The sequence below is a fragment of the Henckelia pumila genome, chromosome 4 (genome assembly GCF_033568475.1).
Source record: "Henckelia pumila isolate YLH828 chromosome 4, ASM3356847v2, whole genome shotgun sequence".
Classification (NCBI taxonomy): Eukaryota; Viridiplantae; Streptophyta; class Magnoliopsida; order Lamiales; family Gesneriaceae; genus Henckelia; species Henckelia pumila.
This window is the reverse complement of record NC_133123.1, coordinates 31,741,512-31,762,624: the sequence shown is the minus strand read 5'-3', so window position 1 is coordinate 31,762,624 and position 21,113 is coordinate 31,741,512. Positions and strand designations below refer to the sequence as shown.

The window sequence follows — 21,113 nt, the reverse complement described above, 5'->3', positions numbered from 1 at the left end:
GAGCAGGTTTTTCTTGGGTTTTCGTTGGGCTAGTTTTGTTGGAGCATTTGGGTTGATCACTGTTGGGCTCTCTAAAGTAAGGGCCTACAACATGAGGATACTGAAAAGTAAGTGGGCCAATCTAATTCAAGTTGAGGGCTTTGACTTTCCTGTTCTTTCTTTTCTTTTCTTTTTTTATAAAAAATTATTTTGGTACATTCAACAAATTAATATATAAATTATTAGAAATAGTTTAATTGATATATCATCAAACAAAAAATTCAATTTTATCATTTACATTTTTTAAAGTCAAATATTGCTATTAAATTCAACTATATACAATTTTTTAAATTTTAAATTATTTTATTAACTAAAATTGTAAAAATAAATTCATATTTACTAATTACTATACTATAAAATGAAAATTATATATCATGTATCCGAAAAAATATTCAATGTGAAATTTGTATATTATAAACGGTAAAAAACACATACACACACGCATATATATATATACATATATATATATCATATTTTATTTTTATTTATATAAATAGTAATATTAGAGTATAGATAAAGAGAAAAGCTCATTTATTATATATATTTTTATATATATTATTTTTGAATAATAATTTATCAATTGTTATATATATGCGTGTTTATGCGTATGTGTGTATTAATTAATATTTATAATATTTTCGTACGATGAGTGAGATTTATTTTAATATTAAATTTAAATAATTATAAATTATGCTTATAATTGTAATAGAATAATTCTGAAAAATAAAATGTCTATCTATTTTAATTTAACAAAAACATTAGACTTTAAAATAATTTAGATAAAGAGTAAAATCAAATTTATAATTTGATTATGTATCAATTAAACTATTTTCAATAGTTAATATGCCAATTTGACATTTTACTAATAGTTTGTATACCAAATAACTTGCAATGAATGATATATCTCAAAAAACTTACAATTTTGTTTTGGTAAAAAAAAGAAATTAATTTTCATTATTTTTTTACGGGGATCATAATTTTTATGGGTGAATTGGGCAAAAATCCCCAATCCAAAACAAAATTTTAAAATCATTCCCTAGCTCATAAAAATTTTATCTGCAGTACCTGATGCAAACCAAACTTATCTTAAACTCCCTAATTCACGTTTTTTTACTTATTTGCCCTTAAAATTATATTTTCTTTTTATTTTTATCTTATCTCTTCCTCACCCATTTCGGATTGAAACCTCCTCCAAGACTACAGAACGCACAATCCATGGCCACACAATGAAGATTTGGAATCGGGAACGAAAGAATTCAAGCAATTGAACTAACCCTGAAGCCGATTTTCCAGAGAAGAACGAAAGCAAAGCAGGTGTTCTTTCTTGATCTGATTTTTTTTTCCCGAAAGCTCATTCCATTTTTCTTTGAAGTATTGGAATAGCTCTCTGATAATAATCAGAGGCTGAGGCCGATCGGAAAATCTGGGATCTTTTATTTGGTTATGAAAAATCTTTCCTCCTTTTCTTAGTTTAGTTTCCCCGTTCAATTTATGTCCCTTAAAGTTGGGAAGGAAATTGTTATGTTCTTAGTTTCAAAAATTATTCCGACGTATTCGAGTATTGCGTTGAATAATTTTCTCGAACCAAAATATTTAGATTCCCTAAAAAATTCTCACCTAGATTCGGTTCATGGAATCGGGAATCATGCTAGAGAAACAAATCTCAGGCATCTTTATATATCGCCGGCGGCCTTGTATGTGACTCCAGAGCAGGTTTTTGTTCAATTTTTTTGGTTGTAGGTTTTTGTTTGATTTTCCTTTACTTTTTGTTTAATTTTTGCATGTTTTTGTTCAATTTATTATTGGTTTTATAATGCAGGTTTTGTTCGATTTGCCATTGATTTTACGTGTGTTCCGGAGTTGATTTTCATATGTGACTATTTGTTGATACTAATGTTTTGTTGTTCTATCTTGAACGGTTTTTTCTTGATATTGGATTTTGCTTTGTTTCTTTTTGGTGTTGATGTTTTAATTGTTGGTTGGAATTATATTTCTCGAATTATATTTCTCGAATTTTGATATCGTATGCGAGAATTTTTATTGATTGAAAACTACTTTTATTTTTGTAGAATGGAATCTGGAGTAGGGTCTTCTTCCAACCTTGCTTTTTTGGGTTGCTGCAAATGTAATGAGAAATTATTTGTGATTTCAATTATGAGTGGATCTAGTTTGGATGATTTATTTCAGAGTTTGTCAAGCAAATATGAACAAATTAATCCTCAATCTATGTCACTACAATACATAGCTCCACAGTACAATATGTACGTTACCTTGAACAACAATGATGATGTCCGTAATATGATACATCTTCACATGTGTATGAGGCTAACTATGATTGAATTGAGGGCCGAGAAAAAAGATCAGACTACAGGAGGTTTAAATACTGAGAGGTATAATTCACTCGTTCCTTTTTTTTTTTTGCACTGTCTATACTGTTTACTTCAATAATTATTTGTTATCTTTATGTATAGATAGAGTTTGAAAGCGTGATTTTGTTGTTGTACTTCGTTATAGTTTTTTGGTGATTTTTAATGTTGATTCATCCTAAAAGTAATTCTAAAGTTATGGTTGTGAAATTCATAAGGGACTACGAAGATGACAGACAATCCAGAAGTGATAATGAGCTTGAAGAGGCTCCCGTACAAAATTCCCTTGATTATTGGTTTCATTGTATACGTGGGGTGGGCCAAACATTCAAAGATGCTGCAGAATTTAGAATTTATATGAAAAAATATTCTGTTGCTATATGACGCTCATTTTTGTATGCCAAAAATGATCGAGATAAGATTATTGTTGTTTGTACTGAACATAGTTGCAAGTGGCGAGTTTATGCATCCAGACATAAGTCAGACAATCTATTTGGGATCAGAAAATGCAATTTACAATACACTTGTGGAGAGGACAATTTATCTGGTAGAGGACATCCAAGAGCTGATTCAGCTTGGGTCGCAGATTTGATGAAGAATAAATTGAGGGGAGAGCCATCTTACCGTCCTTGTGCAATGGTGAAAGATGTACACAGAGATTTTGGAGTAGATTTAGAGTATCACAAGCGAAAGCAGGCAGAGAATTGAAGAAGCTAGGGGCGAATCTGCGGGAAAAACTCACGCATCTGCGTGAGGTTGCAGAGAATAAAACGAATGAATCACCGCATATGCGGCTTGTTTTAGAGCATCTGCTGAACCTGGAGTTCGCATCTTAAATTATGAATATTGGTGTCTAAACTCATAAATATGAGTTTTTTTTTTGTTTAGTTCGCATCTTCAATTAAGTTTTTGCTTATAGCGGCTGATGTAACAAGTCAGGATACTTCTAAAATGTATTTATTATTCAGCTAGTTATGTACCTTATTATGATATAATTGTACCGGAATTACTCAATTTTGTACTTTGATTAACTTGTCAATTGTCGTTACATAACTCAATCGTGTAACTACATAAATGTCACAAATGTACGACATAAATAGGAAAACAATTGGAATTACCATTTCAAAAAAGAACTTCGCATCAAAACATAATCATTAACCACAATTACAAGGATTTGTCTTTCAAAAGGTGTGTAAGTTTTCAACCAACAAAATTATCCAAACTTAATCACCACCAACATAACAAACAAGTTAAATGGTTTTCAACAATCCTTTCTTATCGGATAAAATGGTAGCTGCAACACGAGCTCGATAAGCATTCATATTCACATCCGTTTGATACGCCCAGATTTCCTCTGTGTCTTTAGCCAAGCATTCAGTCCACATAAGTGCATAGACACCACACTCAAGTGTTGGACCTTGATCGCGACACTTTTCTGTCACCACTTTCTCATTGGCTAAGACAAAACCAGATTGGAACCGCATGTATCCAGACAAAAATGATACCTATCAAAATTTAAAAGTTACAAGATATCATTCTTAATATTATATTTAAACATTCAAATAGGGTCGTACTAATACTCACAAAAACATTTATGGTGCCAGATGCGTATGGATCATGCAAGGAATTCCATATACTGAACACACCTTCTGCAGTTTTATACACAAGCAAAAACCAATGCCACCTATCATTCAATGGAAAAATGATGTACTTTGTAGTAACCCGGAACCCATTTTAAGATAATAAGATGTTAAACATGATTAAGGGTTGGTAATTGATCTATTTCGGAGTGTTATTGGACTTCGGAAGAGGAATTTGGGCTTTTGACTTTGGGCCAAATCGGAAGCTCCGATCCCAGTTCGGAAGCTCCGATCCTGACCACTTCGGAAGCAGAACGGATGCACGGAGATCGGATTTTCCGATCAGGAACGGAGGTTCCGATCTCAGCCAGCCAGCAATGCTCGATGACTCAGTCGTAAGTTTTGACAAGTGTTGATCGGGGGTTCGATCGGAAGTTCCGATCCCGGAACGGTGGTTCCGATCCCGACGTGTCGGACATGCACAGAATGAGCTGGAATCGGAAGCTCCGATCCCGAGATCGGTGGTTCCGATCGTTGCCGAGATTTTGGCTATAAATAGGGCTCATTTGCTTCAGTTTTGAAATACGAATTCCCGCGTTTCCTTCTTCAGTATATAGTGTGAGATATACACTTGAGGGCCCTATCGGTTATAATAGAGGTTCTGGAATAACCAAGGTGTGGTTATAGTCATCCGGGACTAGCGACTCCAAAGGGCTAACTACGGACGAAGGTATGGTCCGGGAATCTATTTAAGTTTTGGGAGTACTTATTAGCTTAGTTAAGGCTTATAGAATTTATGTAGTGATACGGTGAACTTTTGAATATAGGCTTGGAACCTAGGATCCTATTATACTTGAACTAGCCTAGAGGTACGTACACATTGACTGAGATTGCCAGCGAGTATACATGTTTATATGTTGCATTTATTTGGCATTATTATATGGCATGATGTATGATTTACCATTTTCTATACTCATATGTCATGTGCATATACACGTTGAGCCTATACCTTGTTATACCTGACTATAGAGCCGCTCAGCTCTATACTCGATAGTCTGTCACTGAGAGTACCGCGACGGCGGGGGCATTTATGTCTGTCTACTCTGGTGTACTAGACGAGTGTGGTTGCACCCAGAGGTTGATCCGTGCAGTGGCAGCACTCATGTGGCGCCGGTTCTGAGCATGACTTTTCAGATGACCCTGTACCAGTCATCATGTTGCATGCATTATATACATATGTTTACTCATGTCTATGTACTGGGCGTAGCGCTCACGTCCTAGTTGTTATCTTGGACACCCTATTCCATGGGGCAGGTCGCAGGATGGACAGAGCTGGTAGTTCAAGGCAGGACTAGGGAGCAGGAGCTTTGAAAGTTTTTATACAGCACGATTTATTAGCTATATAATGTTTACTTTTAAGAATTTCGATATGGTTGTATCACTACAGATTTAAGCCTGGATTATATTACTAAGCTGATATGTAAATTATGGATTACGTTTCCGCACGTTTTTACTCTGTTAAGTATTATGCTGTATTAAGTTTAATGCATGCTATTAGTTGCCAGTTAGTAGGTGATTCCATGCAGGGTCACTACATACTTGCATCTTGTAAATAGCTCCTCGTTTAAGTGCTTCAATTTTTCCCTAGTCGCAGATGTCAAGCTTGCAATAAAATCTCCGTAATCATCGCTCCGCAACTTACATCTACTCCCATATTCTTTCAGTCTATTAAAAATTTCTCTCTGCAGAACAAAGATTGCAAAAATATCATACTTCTTATTTGGTCAAAAAAGACAATAAAACGTACATAATTGGGGTGCAAAGACGAACCTGAACCGTTGTGTCCACACAATATATTTCAGATCCACATTCCTTACTTTTTGCTTGCATAATTCGCATATAAACATTTATGATTTCGAAATCAACGGGTTGGCCAAAGACAAAGTGGCAAAATTTTCGACCATCTAACTTAATACTTTCGTCTTCCCAAATTACGACACTACATAAAAAAACAAAAATTTAATGTTTTCTGAATCTATAAATTCAACAATAGTTATGAAAATAATCATTAAATATAAGCGTACTCCAATTCCTCCATCAAAAGATAGTGTGTCAAAATTTGTTTCTCTTCATCACTTGCTTCCTCATGTCCACAGTAATCGGTCCTACCTTTGAATTCATGTAGATCATCTTTCATTGGACTCTTAGCATTCTCATCAACATCTACAATGCACTTTTCCTTCAAACGAATACACTATGAACCACAATAGAAAAGAACAAAAAATTGTCAGTGTGTGGAAAGACATAAAACCAAAATATAAAGGATGAAGAGAATTTCAAACCCGTTTTTGACCCTTTATCTTAGGTCTTGGCGATGAACTGGGCGGCGTCACAAAGATCGAAGCTTTCCTTTTCTTCTTGCGGTCAACCTTTGTTCTTATTGTATCCACGATTGACGATTGAAAGCTGGTCATGATCTCTGCTTTACTGGTACCAACACAACTCACACTTTTCCTTTCCTCAGCTGTTCCATCATTTTTCTCAAATCCCACATCATTCTTAATTTCGTTTATAACATTTTGCACCACCAAATTAAGCTCAGTGTAATTGTCATGGTCATTAGAAGATCCAATCTCAGATGAATTTCCAGCATCTTCAATCATTTTTTTCTCATTCTTTTCAATATTCTTTTCATCCTCGTTTTTGACAAAATGCAAATAATCTTCACTGTTCTCTATATTATCATCCTCAACATTTCTCTCAAAATTCTCATCTATCTTAATATTTTCATTCTCCTCATTTCTCTCAGTATTCTCATGCCCATCATTTCTCTCAATAAGATCATCTTCTTCTTCTGTCACAGATCCAACCTCATTTTTTCTCTGCAACTTAAATTCTGCTCCAACATCCATCATTTCTTTTTCAATCACAATCTTTTTCTTCCTACGACGCCTAACACTACCACATCCTAATTCAAAACACATCCGATTCTTAATCTCAGCCATTTTTTTCTCGCATCTTTTGATCGTACTGCATCAGTGGCACCGTCAGCCAATTTCAACACCTATGGTTAAGTCAACTATTATTTAATGGTTTGAACTTTTCAGTCAATTATGCATATTCCAAATAAATATTTGGCAAAAGGTCAGACTACTTACTTCGAACTTCTTCTCCTCGGGAAAAGGATATATCGGCAAGACCTGTAAAATTATAAAATCACAAAAAATGTTGTCGGTCAAACCATGAGATTGAAACGAGCAATTTAATTCATTATAACAAAAAATTACCTTGGTTGAATCTATGGATTTGAACAATAATTCAGCTTTCTCCTCATTCAATGGGATTTTGTTGTCCCCCCACCGAAACAACCGTGGAAACATTTCTAAACTACGTCGTACACCTAAAGAAGGCACTCTCTCATACACCCAAGCCTAAACCAAAATTAAATAATATTCAATTAATCGATAAAACAATAAAATAATAACTAAAGTAACAAAATACGCACCATTAATCCAACAGTGCATCCATCGAAATAAGTTTTACTCCCAGTTAAGCGTATTTCTCTCTGAATAAATCGAAACGCAACATCTCCCCAAGCATAATCAAAGAATGTGGTAAGATTGTCTAGATAAGGAAATATAAAACTCGGGGTAAAATAATTTCCGGTGAAAAATATTATGGAGTTGAAGATGAACAAAATGTAAAGCCTAACGAAATCATCAATTTCTAAGTCATCATCACTGCCTGCAAGAGAAATAAGTTTTTTATATATTGTTGTTCGCTTCGCTTTTCCAACTTGACCTCCAAATTGACGAGCCACAAATATAGAATCCATTCTCAGATCCAAGTCAACAGGCTGACCAATATGATGCAATCCAAGAATAATAGAAAACTCTTCTGGAGTAAAAGGAATCAGAATACCATCACCCACAGTCAAAGAACATGATTCAATCTGAAATCTATTCAATATGAAATCAACTCTACGACTACTAACAGCAAGTTCGGGCATGTCAAACCAATTAGCAAAAGGAGTCTCATTTATCCTAATCCATTGTTTTTGTCCTAGAATTGGTTTCAGTTCTGTCATCGCGTCTTTAAAACAACTGGGCGAGCATCGACTACAGTAGAGTTTCGTACTTTTCTTGTTTTGTCCTTCATCAGCAAAGTTCTCTTCCACTGTCGTTCCTAAATTCAAATATAAATATGCGTACATATATATATATATACATATATATATATATATATATATATATATATATATATATATATATATATATATATATGTATCAGTAAACAATAACATGATCAAGAATTGTGATCATCAATTTAAAATTCAGTCTAAATGAAACGAATATGACCAAAAAAACTATGACAAGATCTCCGAAAACAAGAACACTATAAAAAAACAACATGAATATAAACATACAAACATAAAGGATGTCGATATGATATTCATATTCAAATACGTCAAAAATACATTACAATTAAAAACAACATCAATACAATAGAAACTGAGGATATCCCACTGATAATCGATAATCACAACCTAAGTTCTAAAATTCTTAAATATTGCTAAAAAGTTCGCATTGATCAATTAAATATACATTCAAAATATAAACATACACATTTACAAACAAAAGAACAAGAAAAACCCTAGAATTTGGGAAAAATGATTACATAAGAAATATAACAAATTTGGGAAATAACATCGACAACAACCAACATTAATAAATAAGAATAGAAAATAATTAATCAACTGTAATCATAAAAACATTACGTTCAGAAGCTCTTGTCGATTTAGGATCTGGCAGAGCATCTCTCGATTTCTTCCTCTTATTACTTCTCATGTTTCGCGCCTTCTTGGGATTAGGGGACTTATTCATCATCGTTCAGCTTACGAACGCATGGATGTGAAAAAGAAAATGGATGAAGGAAAAAAACGGAATTACGCTGTGAAAATGGATGGCTGAAGATAAAGGGAGGAAGATGTCTTAAGGGAGGAAGATGGTGATATAAACACATCCGTTAATTTTATAAAAAATAAAGGGTATATGGGTAATTTTCAGTGAAATGGGGAGCTCAAACTAATAAAAAACTTGTTCAGGGATTACAAACTTATAATTGACTGACTAGAGACTGAAAAATATAAAATGTTTGGTTTTGGGGATTTATTCCAAATTTACCGAATTTTTATTCAGAAATAATTTTTCTATATTAATTTTGGATTATATTCAAAATTTATTATCCGTTGCCGTTTTCAAAAATTGGTCAGAAACAAATCATTTTTTAATAGTTGAAATAACCTTAACAATAACCAATGTTTTTAATTTCTATTTTATATTTATTTCATGCTAAAAATACAATATTCGAACTATGATGTTAGGGTGATGTAGAATTTAAAAATCAGGAAGTCCATTCATTTTTTTTTTTATGATCCTTAGCTATAAACTATTTATAGATTTTGGTAAAATGACAAGTGTTGATTATATTATTTGTTGGAAATATATAAATATTAAGAAGGTTGGAATTGTTTCGTTACTATCTGTTATAATCATTGATAAGCGGCAAGCGCTCGACAATATACAAATAAAAAATCATTCTCAAAAAATTTACACGTGAGATCATCTCACATAAATTTTAGTTGGTCTCTTGGTATATTCACAAAAATATAGAATAAATATATAAAAAAAACACACACCGTAAACTACTTCCCTCCACTATCTCAATTTTTTTTTATTTAACTATTTCTCAAATTTTTACTCTCAAATTTTGTATTTAATATATAATATAATTATTTTATTTGATAATTTTAATTAAAATATAATTTATTATAAAAAAACAAATTGTTAAGCTGGCAATGGATGGAACAAGAAGCTAGTTTAATATTATGTCAGCAGTCAACATCTTGGAAAAAGCAGAGGCAGATGCATACAAAAGCGGCTAATATCGCAAATACGGAATGCAGCTAATTTCATGGTTTTTTTTTTTCATTTAATGATAATTTGACAATCGAATTATGGGGTTGAATTTCACGCAAACAACTACAATTCGAGTTCGAGGAATCGAAAATGGATGAGGTTAGGGCTACCTCTGCATGGGTCGTTTCGCAGTCTTCCCATGTCACCATCGACCCCGCAGGTGAGCTCGCATTCCTGCTCATTTGCTTTGTTTTTTGTTTCTGAGTATTTTTAATGAAGAATTATGGATTATGTCAAGTGGGTTCACGCTTAATCATGTAAAAGAGCGATCTTTTTTGCCTTGTTTATATTTGTGGACTAGTCGAAAGTGTGCTTTGTTTGAATGGAAGTTCGATGTTGTGTTAGTAATAATGGAATTTGCAGGCATTGAGAAAGTGGCAGAAACAATGAAGGATTCTATTTCTATACCGAAGGTGGAATGAGATTTTGAGGGGATTCATTATTTTGATAACGGTCCGCTCACGTACGGTTCAGTATCTTTTTGTGTTGGATGCCTTGAATTTCTGTTTCTGGCCAGGTATTTTGAACTCAATTTGTCATTATTGTTATGGATTACGCCGAAGCGAATATGAAGATAATAATTGCGGAATAAAATAATCAACAAGAACACCAAGATTTACGTGGTTCACCCAATATAGGCTACGTCAACGGAGCTGCTGCAATATTTATAATCGGAGAAATATTACAAGTGTATACAAAACACTATATCTCACCACACCCAAACCCCGAGTATTACCGAGAAATAATTCTCTAACTCACAAGAGATCTCCGAAAAAAACACTTTTTTTTCTCTCTCTTTATTTTCTTCTCTTTATGTTAATACAAAAGAAGAGAATAATGAGATCTTTCTGTTGGGATGATTCAACCGAGGAATGAGGAGCTCTATTTATAGAGCTCCCAAAACGTGTGAATTGAATATATTTCATCCGACAACCAATAACCATCAACTAGCCACCAACCGAATTAAATGCACATTTAATTTCCACCTAACAAATCTCTCACTTGAAGACTTGATTTCAATCATGGCTTCACACAGTCAATGCAGCAGCTCATGCCTCCTCTCTTTACGTTTGTAGTCCAACTGAAGTCGAGCACAACTTCAGTTTGTCAGTGATCACCATCTTCGTGAACATATCAGCAAGATTTTTACTTCCATGAATCTTCTCAAGCTTCAAGACTCCATTCACCCTATCTCTAAGGATCCCAATTCCAAGGATTTGTTTTGCAGCACCCAAATCCTTCATAGCAAATTCTATCTTTGGTTTATCAATCTCCTTCAGACAAACTCCTGCTATCAACATATCATCTACATATACCAGTAGCATGATATAAGAACCATCAAGCTTCACATAACACCAATGATCAGCATGATACCTCGGGAAACCATCATTATTCATTACACCATCAAACTTCTTGTACCACTGTTTTGGAGCTTGTTTGAGACCGTACAAGCTTTTCTGAAGTTTGCACATCATTTTCTCTTTCCCTCGTACTTCAAATCCCTGTGATTGATTCATTTCTTCATCTAGCTCACCATGAAGAAACACAGTCTTTACATCTAACTGTTCCAGATGCAAATCTTCTTTTACCATCAATCCAAGTACAGTCCTGGTAGTAGTTAACTTTACCACCAGAGAGAAAATATCAGTGTAATCAATGACTTCTTTTTCACCTTTTACAACAAGGATTTCTTTGTACCGCTTGCTACCATCGTGTTCTAACCGGTACTCCCACTTGCTATGTAAAACCTTTTTACCTTCAGAAAGTTCTGACAACTCCTACATGTGATTGGATGACAGTGAATCCATCACATCTTTCATGGCAAACTCCCACCGTTTAAAGGTCTCATAAACATCTGATTTATTTTTCAAAAAATAAATCCAAAATTTTCTGCGAATCGTCAACAGTAGTGCCATAATATCTTGAGTGATCTCCAACGGATGTCACAGGAGATGGTCCACATACATCAGTATGTACCAGCTCAAAATCCGCCGATTTCGGTTCTCTAACCTCTTTTGAAAAGCTCACTTTTTCTGCTTTCCAAAAAATACACCTTCACACGGCTTGTGTTCAACGATCTTTAATTCCGGTAGCTTTCTATTTGAAACAAGCATCTTCATTCCCTTCTCACTCGTATCTCCAAGCCTACAAAGCCATAGACTTGAATTAGCTCCAGCATCCACAGCTGCTAATTTATCTCTCAAACTGGAAGTCATATAGAGTGTTCCAGTTTTCTTTCCTCGAGCAACAATCATGGCTCCCTTTTTCACTTTCCAGGAACCATCACCAAAGATCACCTTATGACCTTCGTCGTCAAGCTGTCCTACTGAAATCAGATTGTGTGTCAACTTTGGTACATGCTTTTCTTTCTTGATTTTTCAGGCAGATCCATTTGTCATATTCATCCGGATATCACCCATACCAATTATTTCCAAAGGTTTTCCATCATCCAGGAAAACTTTTCCGTAATCTCCCGCAATGTAATTATCGAATACATCACGATTACCAGTGGTATGAAATGAAGCTCCCGAGTCCATAACCCAAGAATCAACCGGACTTTCCATGGATAGTAATAGAGCATCATGTACCTCCTCACAAACAACATTAGCATTGTTCCTTGTTGATTTGCAATTCTTTTTCAAGTGACCAGTCTCACCACAGCTCCAGCACTTCACATTATTTTCAAATTTGTTATTGTCTTTTCCATTTCTTGACTTGTATCTATCATGCCATTGGTTAAAACTCTTTTCGCCACTCCTGCCCCTTCCTCCATTATCGAGATTCAGAGCAGAACTTGATGATGTTCCTTCACCAGAATCCCTCCTTCGAACTTCTTCGCCAAGAATTCGATCTCGGACATCATTGAATTGTAACTTTCTTTTTCCAGCAGAATTGCTAACCGCTGCCCGCATCGGCTCTCAAGCATTTGGTAAAGACGCCAAAAGAATAAGTGCTCGAATTTCATCATCAAATTTAATTTCAACCGATGTTAGCTGGGAAATAATCGTGTTGAATTCATTGATGTGTGCCGCCACCGAAGCACCTTCCTCCATCTCAAGTTGAATAACTTTTTCATGAGGAACACTTTATTATTTGCTGATGGCTTCTCGTACATGTTCGACAAAATGGACATCATCTCCTCCGTGGTTTTTGCCTCCGCCACGTTGTGTGCCACGTTCTTTGTTAGGGTCAATCGTATTACCCCTAACACCTGTCGATCAAGGAGCTCCCACTCATCAGCTTCCATCTTTTCTGGCTTTACTCCGAATAGAGGTTGATGTAGCTTCTTGCTATACAGATAATCTTTAATCTGTAACCGCCAGAACGTGAAATCTGTACCGTCGAACTTATTGATTCCCGGTCCCGATCCGTCATTTCCGGCCATCGCTTCTCCTGCCTTAATAAAATTTCAAAAAATCTTTTCTGATGTGGAAGATCAGACAAAGCTGCAACCACAGAGCATACTCAAAATTTTAAGAAATTTTTCACCAAGGCTCCCGGACACCGTAACTGCTCTGATACCAGTTGTTATGGATTATGCCGGAGCGATCATGACGATAATAATTGCGGAATAAAATAATCAATAAAGACACCAAAATTTACGTGGTTCACACAATATAGGCTACGTCCACGGAGCTGCTGTAATATTTATAATTGGAGAAATATTACAAGTGTATACAAAAAACTATATCTCACCACACCCAAACCCCGAGTATTACCGAGAAATAATTCTCTAACTCACAAGTGATCTCCGAAAAAAAACACTTCTTTTTTTATCTCTCTTTATTTTCTTCTCTTTTTGTTAATACAAAAGAAAGAATGAGATCTTTCTGTTGGATGATTAACCGAGGAATGAGGAGCTCTATTTATAGAGCTCACAAAACGTGTGAATTGAATATATTTCATCCGGCAACCAATAACCATCAGCTAGCCACCAACCGAATTAAATGCACATTTAATTTCCACCTAACAATTACACCTCGTTTAAACAACTTTGTATTTTGTTCTTGTCATTTTTACTCGTCCACCGATGAATTTTCTGGTATGCTTACACAACCATTTCTGCTTGTGTGTTGTTGTAATTAACTAACAAGAAGAAAATAAGGAAAACAACACTTTGATAATGTAAAGCATCCGAATGGCTGTCAGAGAACTTATAAACACTAGCAGTGGTGTTCAAATCGATGTTTTCCTTGCTCTTTGTATCCAAGACTGAATTGTTCAATTCAACTGTTGTTCTGTTCATCTATAAATTTGGATTACTCTTCGTTTTTAATATAATATATGTTATATTGTTTGATCGGCATCTTTAATTCTGAAAAATTAATTTCTTTCTTCAATACTTCCTTTGACAGATAAGGAATTAACCTATGATCATTTGGCTGCCGGATTGAAGGAAGCTCTTCAGAATAACAAGTCCGCATTTGATGCAGATAGGCTGCAAAAGTACAGTGGTCTAATTCTGCCTATACTTTTAATTCTTAACCTTGTTTACTATTTTGTCTTATGGCTGAGTCAAGAGTTGTCTTTCGCTAGAATGCATGTAGACAAGTAAAATTTACCTGATTATCTACACATTTGAAGGATTAATTAATAGGTTTCTACGAGTCTGTCTGTTTTTTTCTGCTCATTGTTTTAGAAATACCTAAATAACCATGTATTTGATACACTTTCTAGGAATATTTACTTTTACACCATCTATAGTTTCACTATTTCATAGTTTGTTCTTCATATAATTATCGAGAAAATCATCTTCCTTAGGTCCTGATTCCTGAACTACGTAAAATGTTGAAATGGCCTAGGCCTTTACCTTTGGAGGATGAACGGGTGCGCTTACTGCATGAGGTGAATTTTTTTTTAAGTTATGTAACTTTAAATCTTTTAGTTCGGTTCCCTTTTGCTCTTTGCTTATTTAATCAAGTGGTTGCTTAGGTGGGATTTGAGCTTGAGAGATCTTTTGAGGGGAAAGCATCCAAACTTGTAGAATCTTGTCAGAAATCCGCCACCAAGCTCGTGGCTCTCATTGTTAAGAATAGTCAACCAAAGTCCCACATTGGAAGTTTAAGTAAAAAGATCATGAATTAAAATATGGAATGATATCTCCATTGATACGAGGCCTTTTGGATGGGTTCCTAAAATCAAAACCATGAGGGCTTGTGCCCAAAATGGACAATATCATACAATTCCGAAGATATCCGGATTCCATGGACTTAACACTCATCAGCCAACATTTTCCCGGTAATGATGGAATATTGACTTGAATAAGGAGAACGCATATATAGCTCTTAGCTTACAGTCAATAGTCTTTTTATTCTTGGGTGACTGACAGTTATTGGTAAAATGAAGTACATGATAAAGTTTTGCAATGTTTCAGGATTCCGTGACCACACTGTGTACAGAGGTCACCAGGTTTTTTTGTATAAAAGGGCTCAGATATTTGCTGCAGATTTATGGGGTTCTTTCAAGGGTCAACAATATGGTGAATTTAATGACATTGAATCTGTGATGATGTTTGCTGACTACATTGTCCCAGCAGTACTTCAGCAGCTAGGAGTTTTAAAATTTAGCATTGCACTGTCACATGCTATAATGGCTAATGTTGAGATTCATTCTGGAAGTGAGGAGGAAGTAGAGCTGCGAGCATGTTTGGTACATGCTGTGGAGGAAATAAGGGAGTCGATCCACAGAAAATCACGAAAGCAGGTCAGTTTTTTCAATCATAGTACATTTTCACTTCTTCCATCTATACTATGGCAGGTCTGATATAATATATTTTAGGTATATGTTGTCGTATCTGTTCTTGGTAAATGGTTGATTTTGAAATTCAAGGATTATTTGGTGCTGGCTTTTGATTTGGATTATATGCAATCACAGTTTCCATACCTTCAGCATACTTTTTGAGCAAGAAGAGTTGTATAACAAGCAGTGAACAATATATGTTAGCTCGAAAAGAAATTTATGCTTGGCCCTTTTTCTTTGAAGCACAAATCTGAGTTAGTTTTCTTATCATGCAGGTCTTGAGCGTCGAGTTGGATCTCTGGTTGTGGGCATTTGGCATCCAGTGTTTTTCTCTTCAACATCATCGAACACTCTCTATATATTATTGAGTGGACCATAGGATTCGTCAAGATCATTGGCAGATATTTCTTTAGGTTTTTAATTAATTTCATTGGAACAATGTTGACGTGATGGATGATCATTTTAAGTATCTTATCAGAAGGATCATTTTCTTGCTATTTGCATAAAGATTAAATAGTTGAAAACTACTATTTACAGTATGCTTATGTTGCTATATTTCATGTTCTTCTAGCATTTCTGGAGTATTAATGATCACCTCACATTTCATGATATATTATTGGACTCTCTTTGTACATACTAGTTTTTAATCAACACAACAAACATTGGATTTGGTGGTTTATTTTTTTTATTTTTATCAGTCTCCTAATTTGCCAGCAAACATAAAGTTTCAACGTGACCCATTCCAACATATTTACCTACTGTCATCATTTTATTTCATGCCTCAGTTGTTTCCTTGATGATGGTCAAGTTGTAGCGCAGGGATTTTTGGTGGTGGGCAAGTTTCCATCATAAGTGCACTGTGGGAGACCTGGATTCCTCACAAGCCTCGGTCCTGTAGGCACATTGCCTATTTTTGGACGAATATCCTGCTCGGAAATACATTTTACTTTCAGCACAAAGAAAAAGATGAAACTTTCAGTACCAAAAGCTTGAACAAGGAAGCTAGCTTATATCATGGCTGCCATCATTCCGATGCCTCAGTTTTGGAAATGAGACACTTTTGTCGTTTGATGGTTCTTCAACTACGAGTTTTCTTGTAACTTGTTTTTATCAATTATTATTTGCATGAATTAATGATATGCCAAATCAGAGAAAATTCTGTGTAACATAATACCTGGTCGAATATAGCTATTGGAATTGCAAGGGTGGCAACAGCATTGGGGGAATCAACTATTCCAGAGATCCTTCCTTCGCAAGGGCAACATGAAAGTAAAAGATAGACCTAAGAAAACATCATTGCATCAATCAAGGTTTTAATATGAGCAGTCTTAACCTTTCTTCAATAGTTTATGTTACATTATCTGAGATTCTAGATGTTCTTCATATTAGTGTGGTGGATGATGGATAATTGTATGTGAGGTTTTAGATGTTGCATTAGGAAGGACTGGGGCAGGAAGCAAACCTGTTCTTTAGAGTATCCAAATCTGGAGAGGTAGTCAATGGCATTGAGCACAGCACGCTTGTAAGCAACACTGGCGTCCAGGTAGTGTTGTCGCCCACTCTCGTCGACACTAATGCCCTCAAAGACCAACCATTCTGAGAATCTTGGTTCGACCGGTCCTATCTCGAATATTGGGTTGACATGCAAAGGAGTTGGCCCCATTGGAGTGAGGTACTTTTTCATGCCGTCTCTGATGATTTCACTTCTGATAGGAATTGAAGTAATGTTACGAAAAAAAATTAGTTCCATTTCTTTTAATGGCTCGAAAAAGATCAGGCAATCAACTCGAAAAAATGATGAGAGGTATCTACTAAATATACTTGAGCTCTAGGAAACCGCTCATCTCGATTGCTCCACAAAAAGCCACTTCACCGTCACCCTGTGAAAAGTGCATATCCCCGGTGCTAAGATTTGCTCCTTCGACAAATACAGGAAGGTATATTTTTGAACCTCTGCTTAGATTTTTGATGTCACAATTTCCTCCATTTTCTCTACCAGGAATAGTCCTTGCAGCCTCTCTTGCAATTCTTTCCCATTCAGGAGTTCCTTCCTCAATCTACAAACACCACAAGATATTCCAACATGCCACAGTTTCTCAAAAAAGCTAAAGCGATTGATAATGCCACTTTTCTTAAAGTAGAATCGTTTTATTATATCAATTTGCACGTCGTTATCCTACCTTTCCAAGAAGACATCCCTTTGTCGATGGTAGGTTTGCCAGTGGTCGTGAATGCAATACTTCACACAGTTTTAGAGACTGAAGACCAGTTTCTTCAAGTTCTCTTTCCCGTTTGTTCCATATAGCTAGCAATTCTGAAGAAGGTGATGTCCCAACTATTCCAGGGTGTGTTAATCCCGGAAATCTGACCCCTGTCAAGTTTTTCGTTTGCTCTAGAATTGAGGCAAAATAATCTACAAGTCATCATTTATTATTCAACACAAGTGTTTACCAGGTATATGAGGCGAGTAAGCATATATTCCTTCAAAATACCATATCGCTTTTGTTGCACAAGGGAAATGGTCTGTGAGAAATCCGCCACCATTTTCCCTGTCAAAAATTGCTGTAAAACCCCATTCATCACCAGGTAGAGGCCCCAAGTTGCATATCTCTACGGCTAGAAGATCACCTGGCTTGGCCGGATTCCCATCTGTGTCAACCACCCTTATAGGTCCACTCAGATAATGCACCTGAGACGATATATACATACCCGTCATGCTACATTTAGGAATTTAGTCATTTTTTTTCATGTTATTGGAGTGATTTTCCCAATCCCGCCAGTGGTAGGAAGTAGTGCTGTGATATTTAATCTCTCAACCTTAGGACTGTATTTGATTATTCTTCTATCAAGATTTATAGTATTTATTTTCTACTGTATAATACCAAGAAAGTTGTACTTACAGTTGAGAGATCGATGTGCTTTACATCAAGTGCAGAGTCATCATCTGTTATTGACCCTCCGGTCCAGTCTACCATCTCCATCCTAAATACCTCACCGGTTTTGACCTCTGCTACCGGTGGAATATCGGGGTGCCACCGATTGTGAAGTGGCAGCTTTTGCTGCCATGGCTTCTCCTTTAGGTCTATCGGAACCACAATTCTTGGAGTTGGAGGGGCCATCAATGATTTTGGAGATTGTTTTTCTTGAAATGTTTGTTGTTTCCAATGTCATGGTTGTTATTGGTATTTAGTCAACTGTTATATATTTCGAATCTGATTTAGACTCGCGGATTCGAAGACAAATGGATATGGCTAAATTTTTTAATGGTCCCCAACTGATATTTCGATATTGTTTATTGTTTAATGAGATCGGAAAGCTGAAATCCCACGTATTTGGACAAATGAAAATTAAAATAGAAAGGTGACACTCAGGTGACACGCAGATTACACCATGTTTAAGCTTTGGGGCACACTAAATTTTCGAGGTTTTTTCTTCATGAATTACTAGTCCTTCCGATTTTCCCATAGTGGCGGATGCAAAGTGCTTCAAGTTTCAGTCTGGTGTAGCACACTTGTGCTTGTGTGCTTTTGGGGGAACTTGAATAAAAGAAAATGCAAGAGAAACTCACAATTGATGTATCAGCAAACTTGATGTCTAGAGCAGTTTCCTCTTTAATTAGTTATGCCACCACCACTGAAATCCACCATCTCAACCCTGAAAAGTTCACCGGTTCGAACCTCAGCCACCGGAGGTATTTCGTTTTTCACAAGGTTAAGTATTCGAAGAGAAATTACAACCATTTACAGCCTCCATTTCGAAGAAAATGTTGTTTTTCCACTTAGATCATCTCCGATCACAAATGTCATTTTTGTGCAAGTTTTGAACTAATATAGTATAATTTATGCACCAAATACAACATACATCTCCAACTCATCTACTTCAAATCTTACACAAAAAAATATTATCGAAATATTATTGTTATTTTGATTATTTGCATTTATATTACACACTATTATTTATAAATCAATCCTTAATTATTTAATATTAATATAAATAAATAAACATTAAATAAAATTAATAATTAAATATTTATTGATAAAATCAAATGAATAATAATAATGAATTTTTTTATTTAAATATTTAATTATTAATAAATCAATAAAATACATATTAAATTATCTACGCCAAAAACAGGAAATAGCATAGTGCGGTATTAGAGTTGCTCTTAGTATGGCAATAAAATTGCCTTTAGTAAAAAGATTATAACTTCTACATATAAGAATTTGATCCTTCTAAATCATTCACTCAAACGATCCACAAGTTGCACATTCAAACTTTGCCGATTAAAGTGGAAAATTATAATTTGTCTTATCAGTTGGTTTTTGGATATAGTTTTATAATTCATCAAAATTAGATTTACCTCCAACAATTTGGATTTTTTTTCCCGCCGTCGAAAGCCATTAAATTTATCTTAATCCCTCAAATATTATTTGTTTGACAGCTATTATCTCATTTGATAACCATATGACACGGATTATCCGTCAAAGAAAAAAATTTTAAAAAAAAATTAAGTTAGCAGATGGAAACAAAAGTTTGACAAATTACATTCCTAAAATCTTTAATTACAAGATTAAAATTATAATTTTTCAAAAATCAAAGGAAAAATTATTAGGTGAAGTGTAATGGTGGCGGGTAAAGCTACATCCAATCCAAAAACAAGATAAGATAATGTTTTGCCGCAAGTGACAGGTATTTTCATACCCACCTCTCGCTTTCTTCTTTCTTTACTATTTTACCTATGTCTCTTTTTTTTAGCAATCTTTTCATACCTACCGATGGGGTTTGTATCCAGGGTGTGGGTGAGTCCACCGGTGGTGACGGGTTTGGGTTTTTTTGCATTATGGGCCGACAGTCGGTGAAGGTGGTTGGGGGTTATGGTTGGGTCATGGGCTTTGGGTTTCTGGGGCAATAACGGGCTTTGGGTTTGGGCCTCAGTTAGGGATGGAACTGGGCCAGGTTGTAGCTGGGTTTGGGTTTGGTCCAGACTTGGGGTTTTGGGCTAAATTGATATACCTTCGGGAATTTGGGTGGGCGGACTCATATATACAGTATACTTGGTAATAATTGTAATAGAAATACTATTATTTTTGTTTGCCTCTAAGTAAGACTAACTTGTTAGCCATAAAGTACATGCATTAGTGTGCCATAAAGGCTTGATGCGTGTTTTAAATTGCCTCAAATTACGAGATTGTGCATTTTAAGAGAAATCCGATGTAATTATATTTTCTCATTTATTGTAGAAGACCTGTTAATTTTACTGCATTTTAATGCTTTGTGAAGCATGTATTAGATGTTATTCTTCAGTGCTCTTCATTTTAATAAAGAAAATGTGCTTGTGTGCTTTCGGGGGAACTTAATTAAATAAAAGAAAATGCAAGAGAAACCCACAAGTGAATTATCAGCTTGATGTC

The 21,113-nt window shown here is 35.2% G+C and overlaps 3 protein-coding genes across 13 annotated transcripts; 1 reads left to right on the top strand and 2 right to left on the bottom strand.

The window, feature by feature from the left end:
- Nucleotides 1-11,027: 11,027 nt before the first annotated feature.
- Nucleotides 11,028-12,527, bottom strand: LOC140860782 (uncharacterized). Its single transcript, XM_073263788.1, has 5 exons — nt 12,386-12,527; nt 12,095-12,286; nt 11,941-11,996; nt 11,457-11,741; nt 11,028-11,306 (listed from the first exon to the last, which is right to left on the bottom strand). Exons 1-5 carry the CDS (start codon nt 12,525-12,527, stop codon nt 11,028-11,030), a joined length of 954 nt encoding a protein of 317 aa, XP_073119889.1.
- A 1,451-nt stretch (nt 12,528-13,978) lies between these two features.
- On the top strand, nt 13,979-16,139 carry LOC140863080 (uncharacterized). Of its 11 annotated transcripts, none has more exons than XM_073266227.1 (6): nt 13,979-14,005; nt 14,319-14,409; nt 14,725-14,808; nt 14,896-15,201; nt 15,338-15,666; nt 15,978-16,139. In XM_073266227.1, exons 4-6 carry the CDS (start codon nt 15,129-15,131, stop codon nt 16,068-16,070), a joined length of 495 nt encoding a protein of 164 aa, XP_073122328.1. In that variant the 5' UTR covers nt 13,979-14,005; nt 14,319-14,409; nt 14,725-14,808; nt 14,896-15,128; the 3' UTR covers nt 16,071-16,139. The 11 variants fall into 11 exon arrangements, 8 of the variants coding, with proteins under 8 accessions (XP_073122328.1, XP_073122325.1, XP_073122326.1 ...); XM_073266224.1 differs by having other exon boundaries at nt 14,319-14,417; XM_073266225.1 differs by having other exon boundaries at nt 13,996-14,135.
- Nucleotides 16,140-16,286: 147 nt separating this feature from the next.
- On the bottom strand, nt 16,287-18,889 carry LOC140863079 (uncharacterized). The gene is made up of 7 exons (XM_073266220.1): nt 18,603-18,889; nt 18,154-18,391; nt 17,883-18,073; nt 17,524-17,759; nt 17,165-17,408; nt 16,877-16,984; nt 16,287-16,628 (listed from the first exon to the last, which is right to left on the bottom strand). Exons 1-7 carry the CDS (start codon nt 18,819-18,821, stop codon nt 16,506-16,508), a joined length of 1,359 nt encoding a protein of 452 aa, XP_073122321.1. The 5' UTR covers nt 18,822-18,889; the 3' UTR covers nt 16,287-16,505.
- Nucleotides 18,890-21,113: the final 2,224 nt, after the last annotated feature.

Coding starts and splice junctions, on each gene's coding strand:
- LOC140860782 (XM_073263788.1), bottom strand. CDS start 12,527: ATGGAAAGTCCGGTTGATTCTTGGGTTATGGACTCGGGAGCTTCATTT. Junction 12,287..12,385: donor AAAACCTTTGGAAATAATTG/GTATGGGTGATA, acceptor TGATTTCAGTAG/GACAGCTTGACGACGAAGGT. Junction 11,307..11,456: donor ATCAATCACAGGGATTTGAA/GTACGAGGGAAA, acceptor TGTTATGTGAAG/CTTGATGGTTCTTATATCAT.
- LOC140863080 (XM_073266221.1), top strand. CDS start 14,102: ATGGCTGTCAGAGAACTTATAAACACTAGCAGTG. Junction 14,136..14,318: donor ACTTATAAACACTAGCAGTG/GTGTTCAAATCG, acceptor TTCCTTTGACAG/ATAAGGAATTAACCTATGAT. Junction 15,667..15,977: donor ACAGAAAATCACGAAAGCAG/GTCAGTTTTTTC, acceptor CTTATCATGCAG/GTCTTGAGCGTCGAGTTGGA.
- LOC140863079 (XM_073266220.1), bottom strand. CDS start 18,821: ATGGCCCCTCCAACTCCAAGAATTGTGGTTCCGATAGACCTAAAGGAG. Junction 17,760..17,882: donor AGGGATGTCTTCTTGGAAAG/GTAGGATAACGA, acceptor TGGTGTTTGTAG/ATTGAGGAAGGAACTCCTGA. Junction 16,629..16,876: donor CAATAGCTATATTCGACCAG/GTATTATGTTAC, acceptor ATTTCCGAGCAG/GATATTCGTCCAAAAATAGG.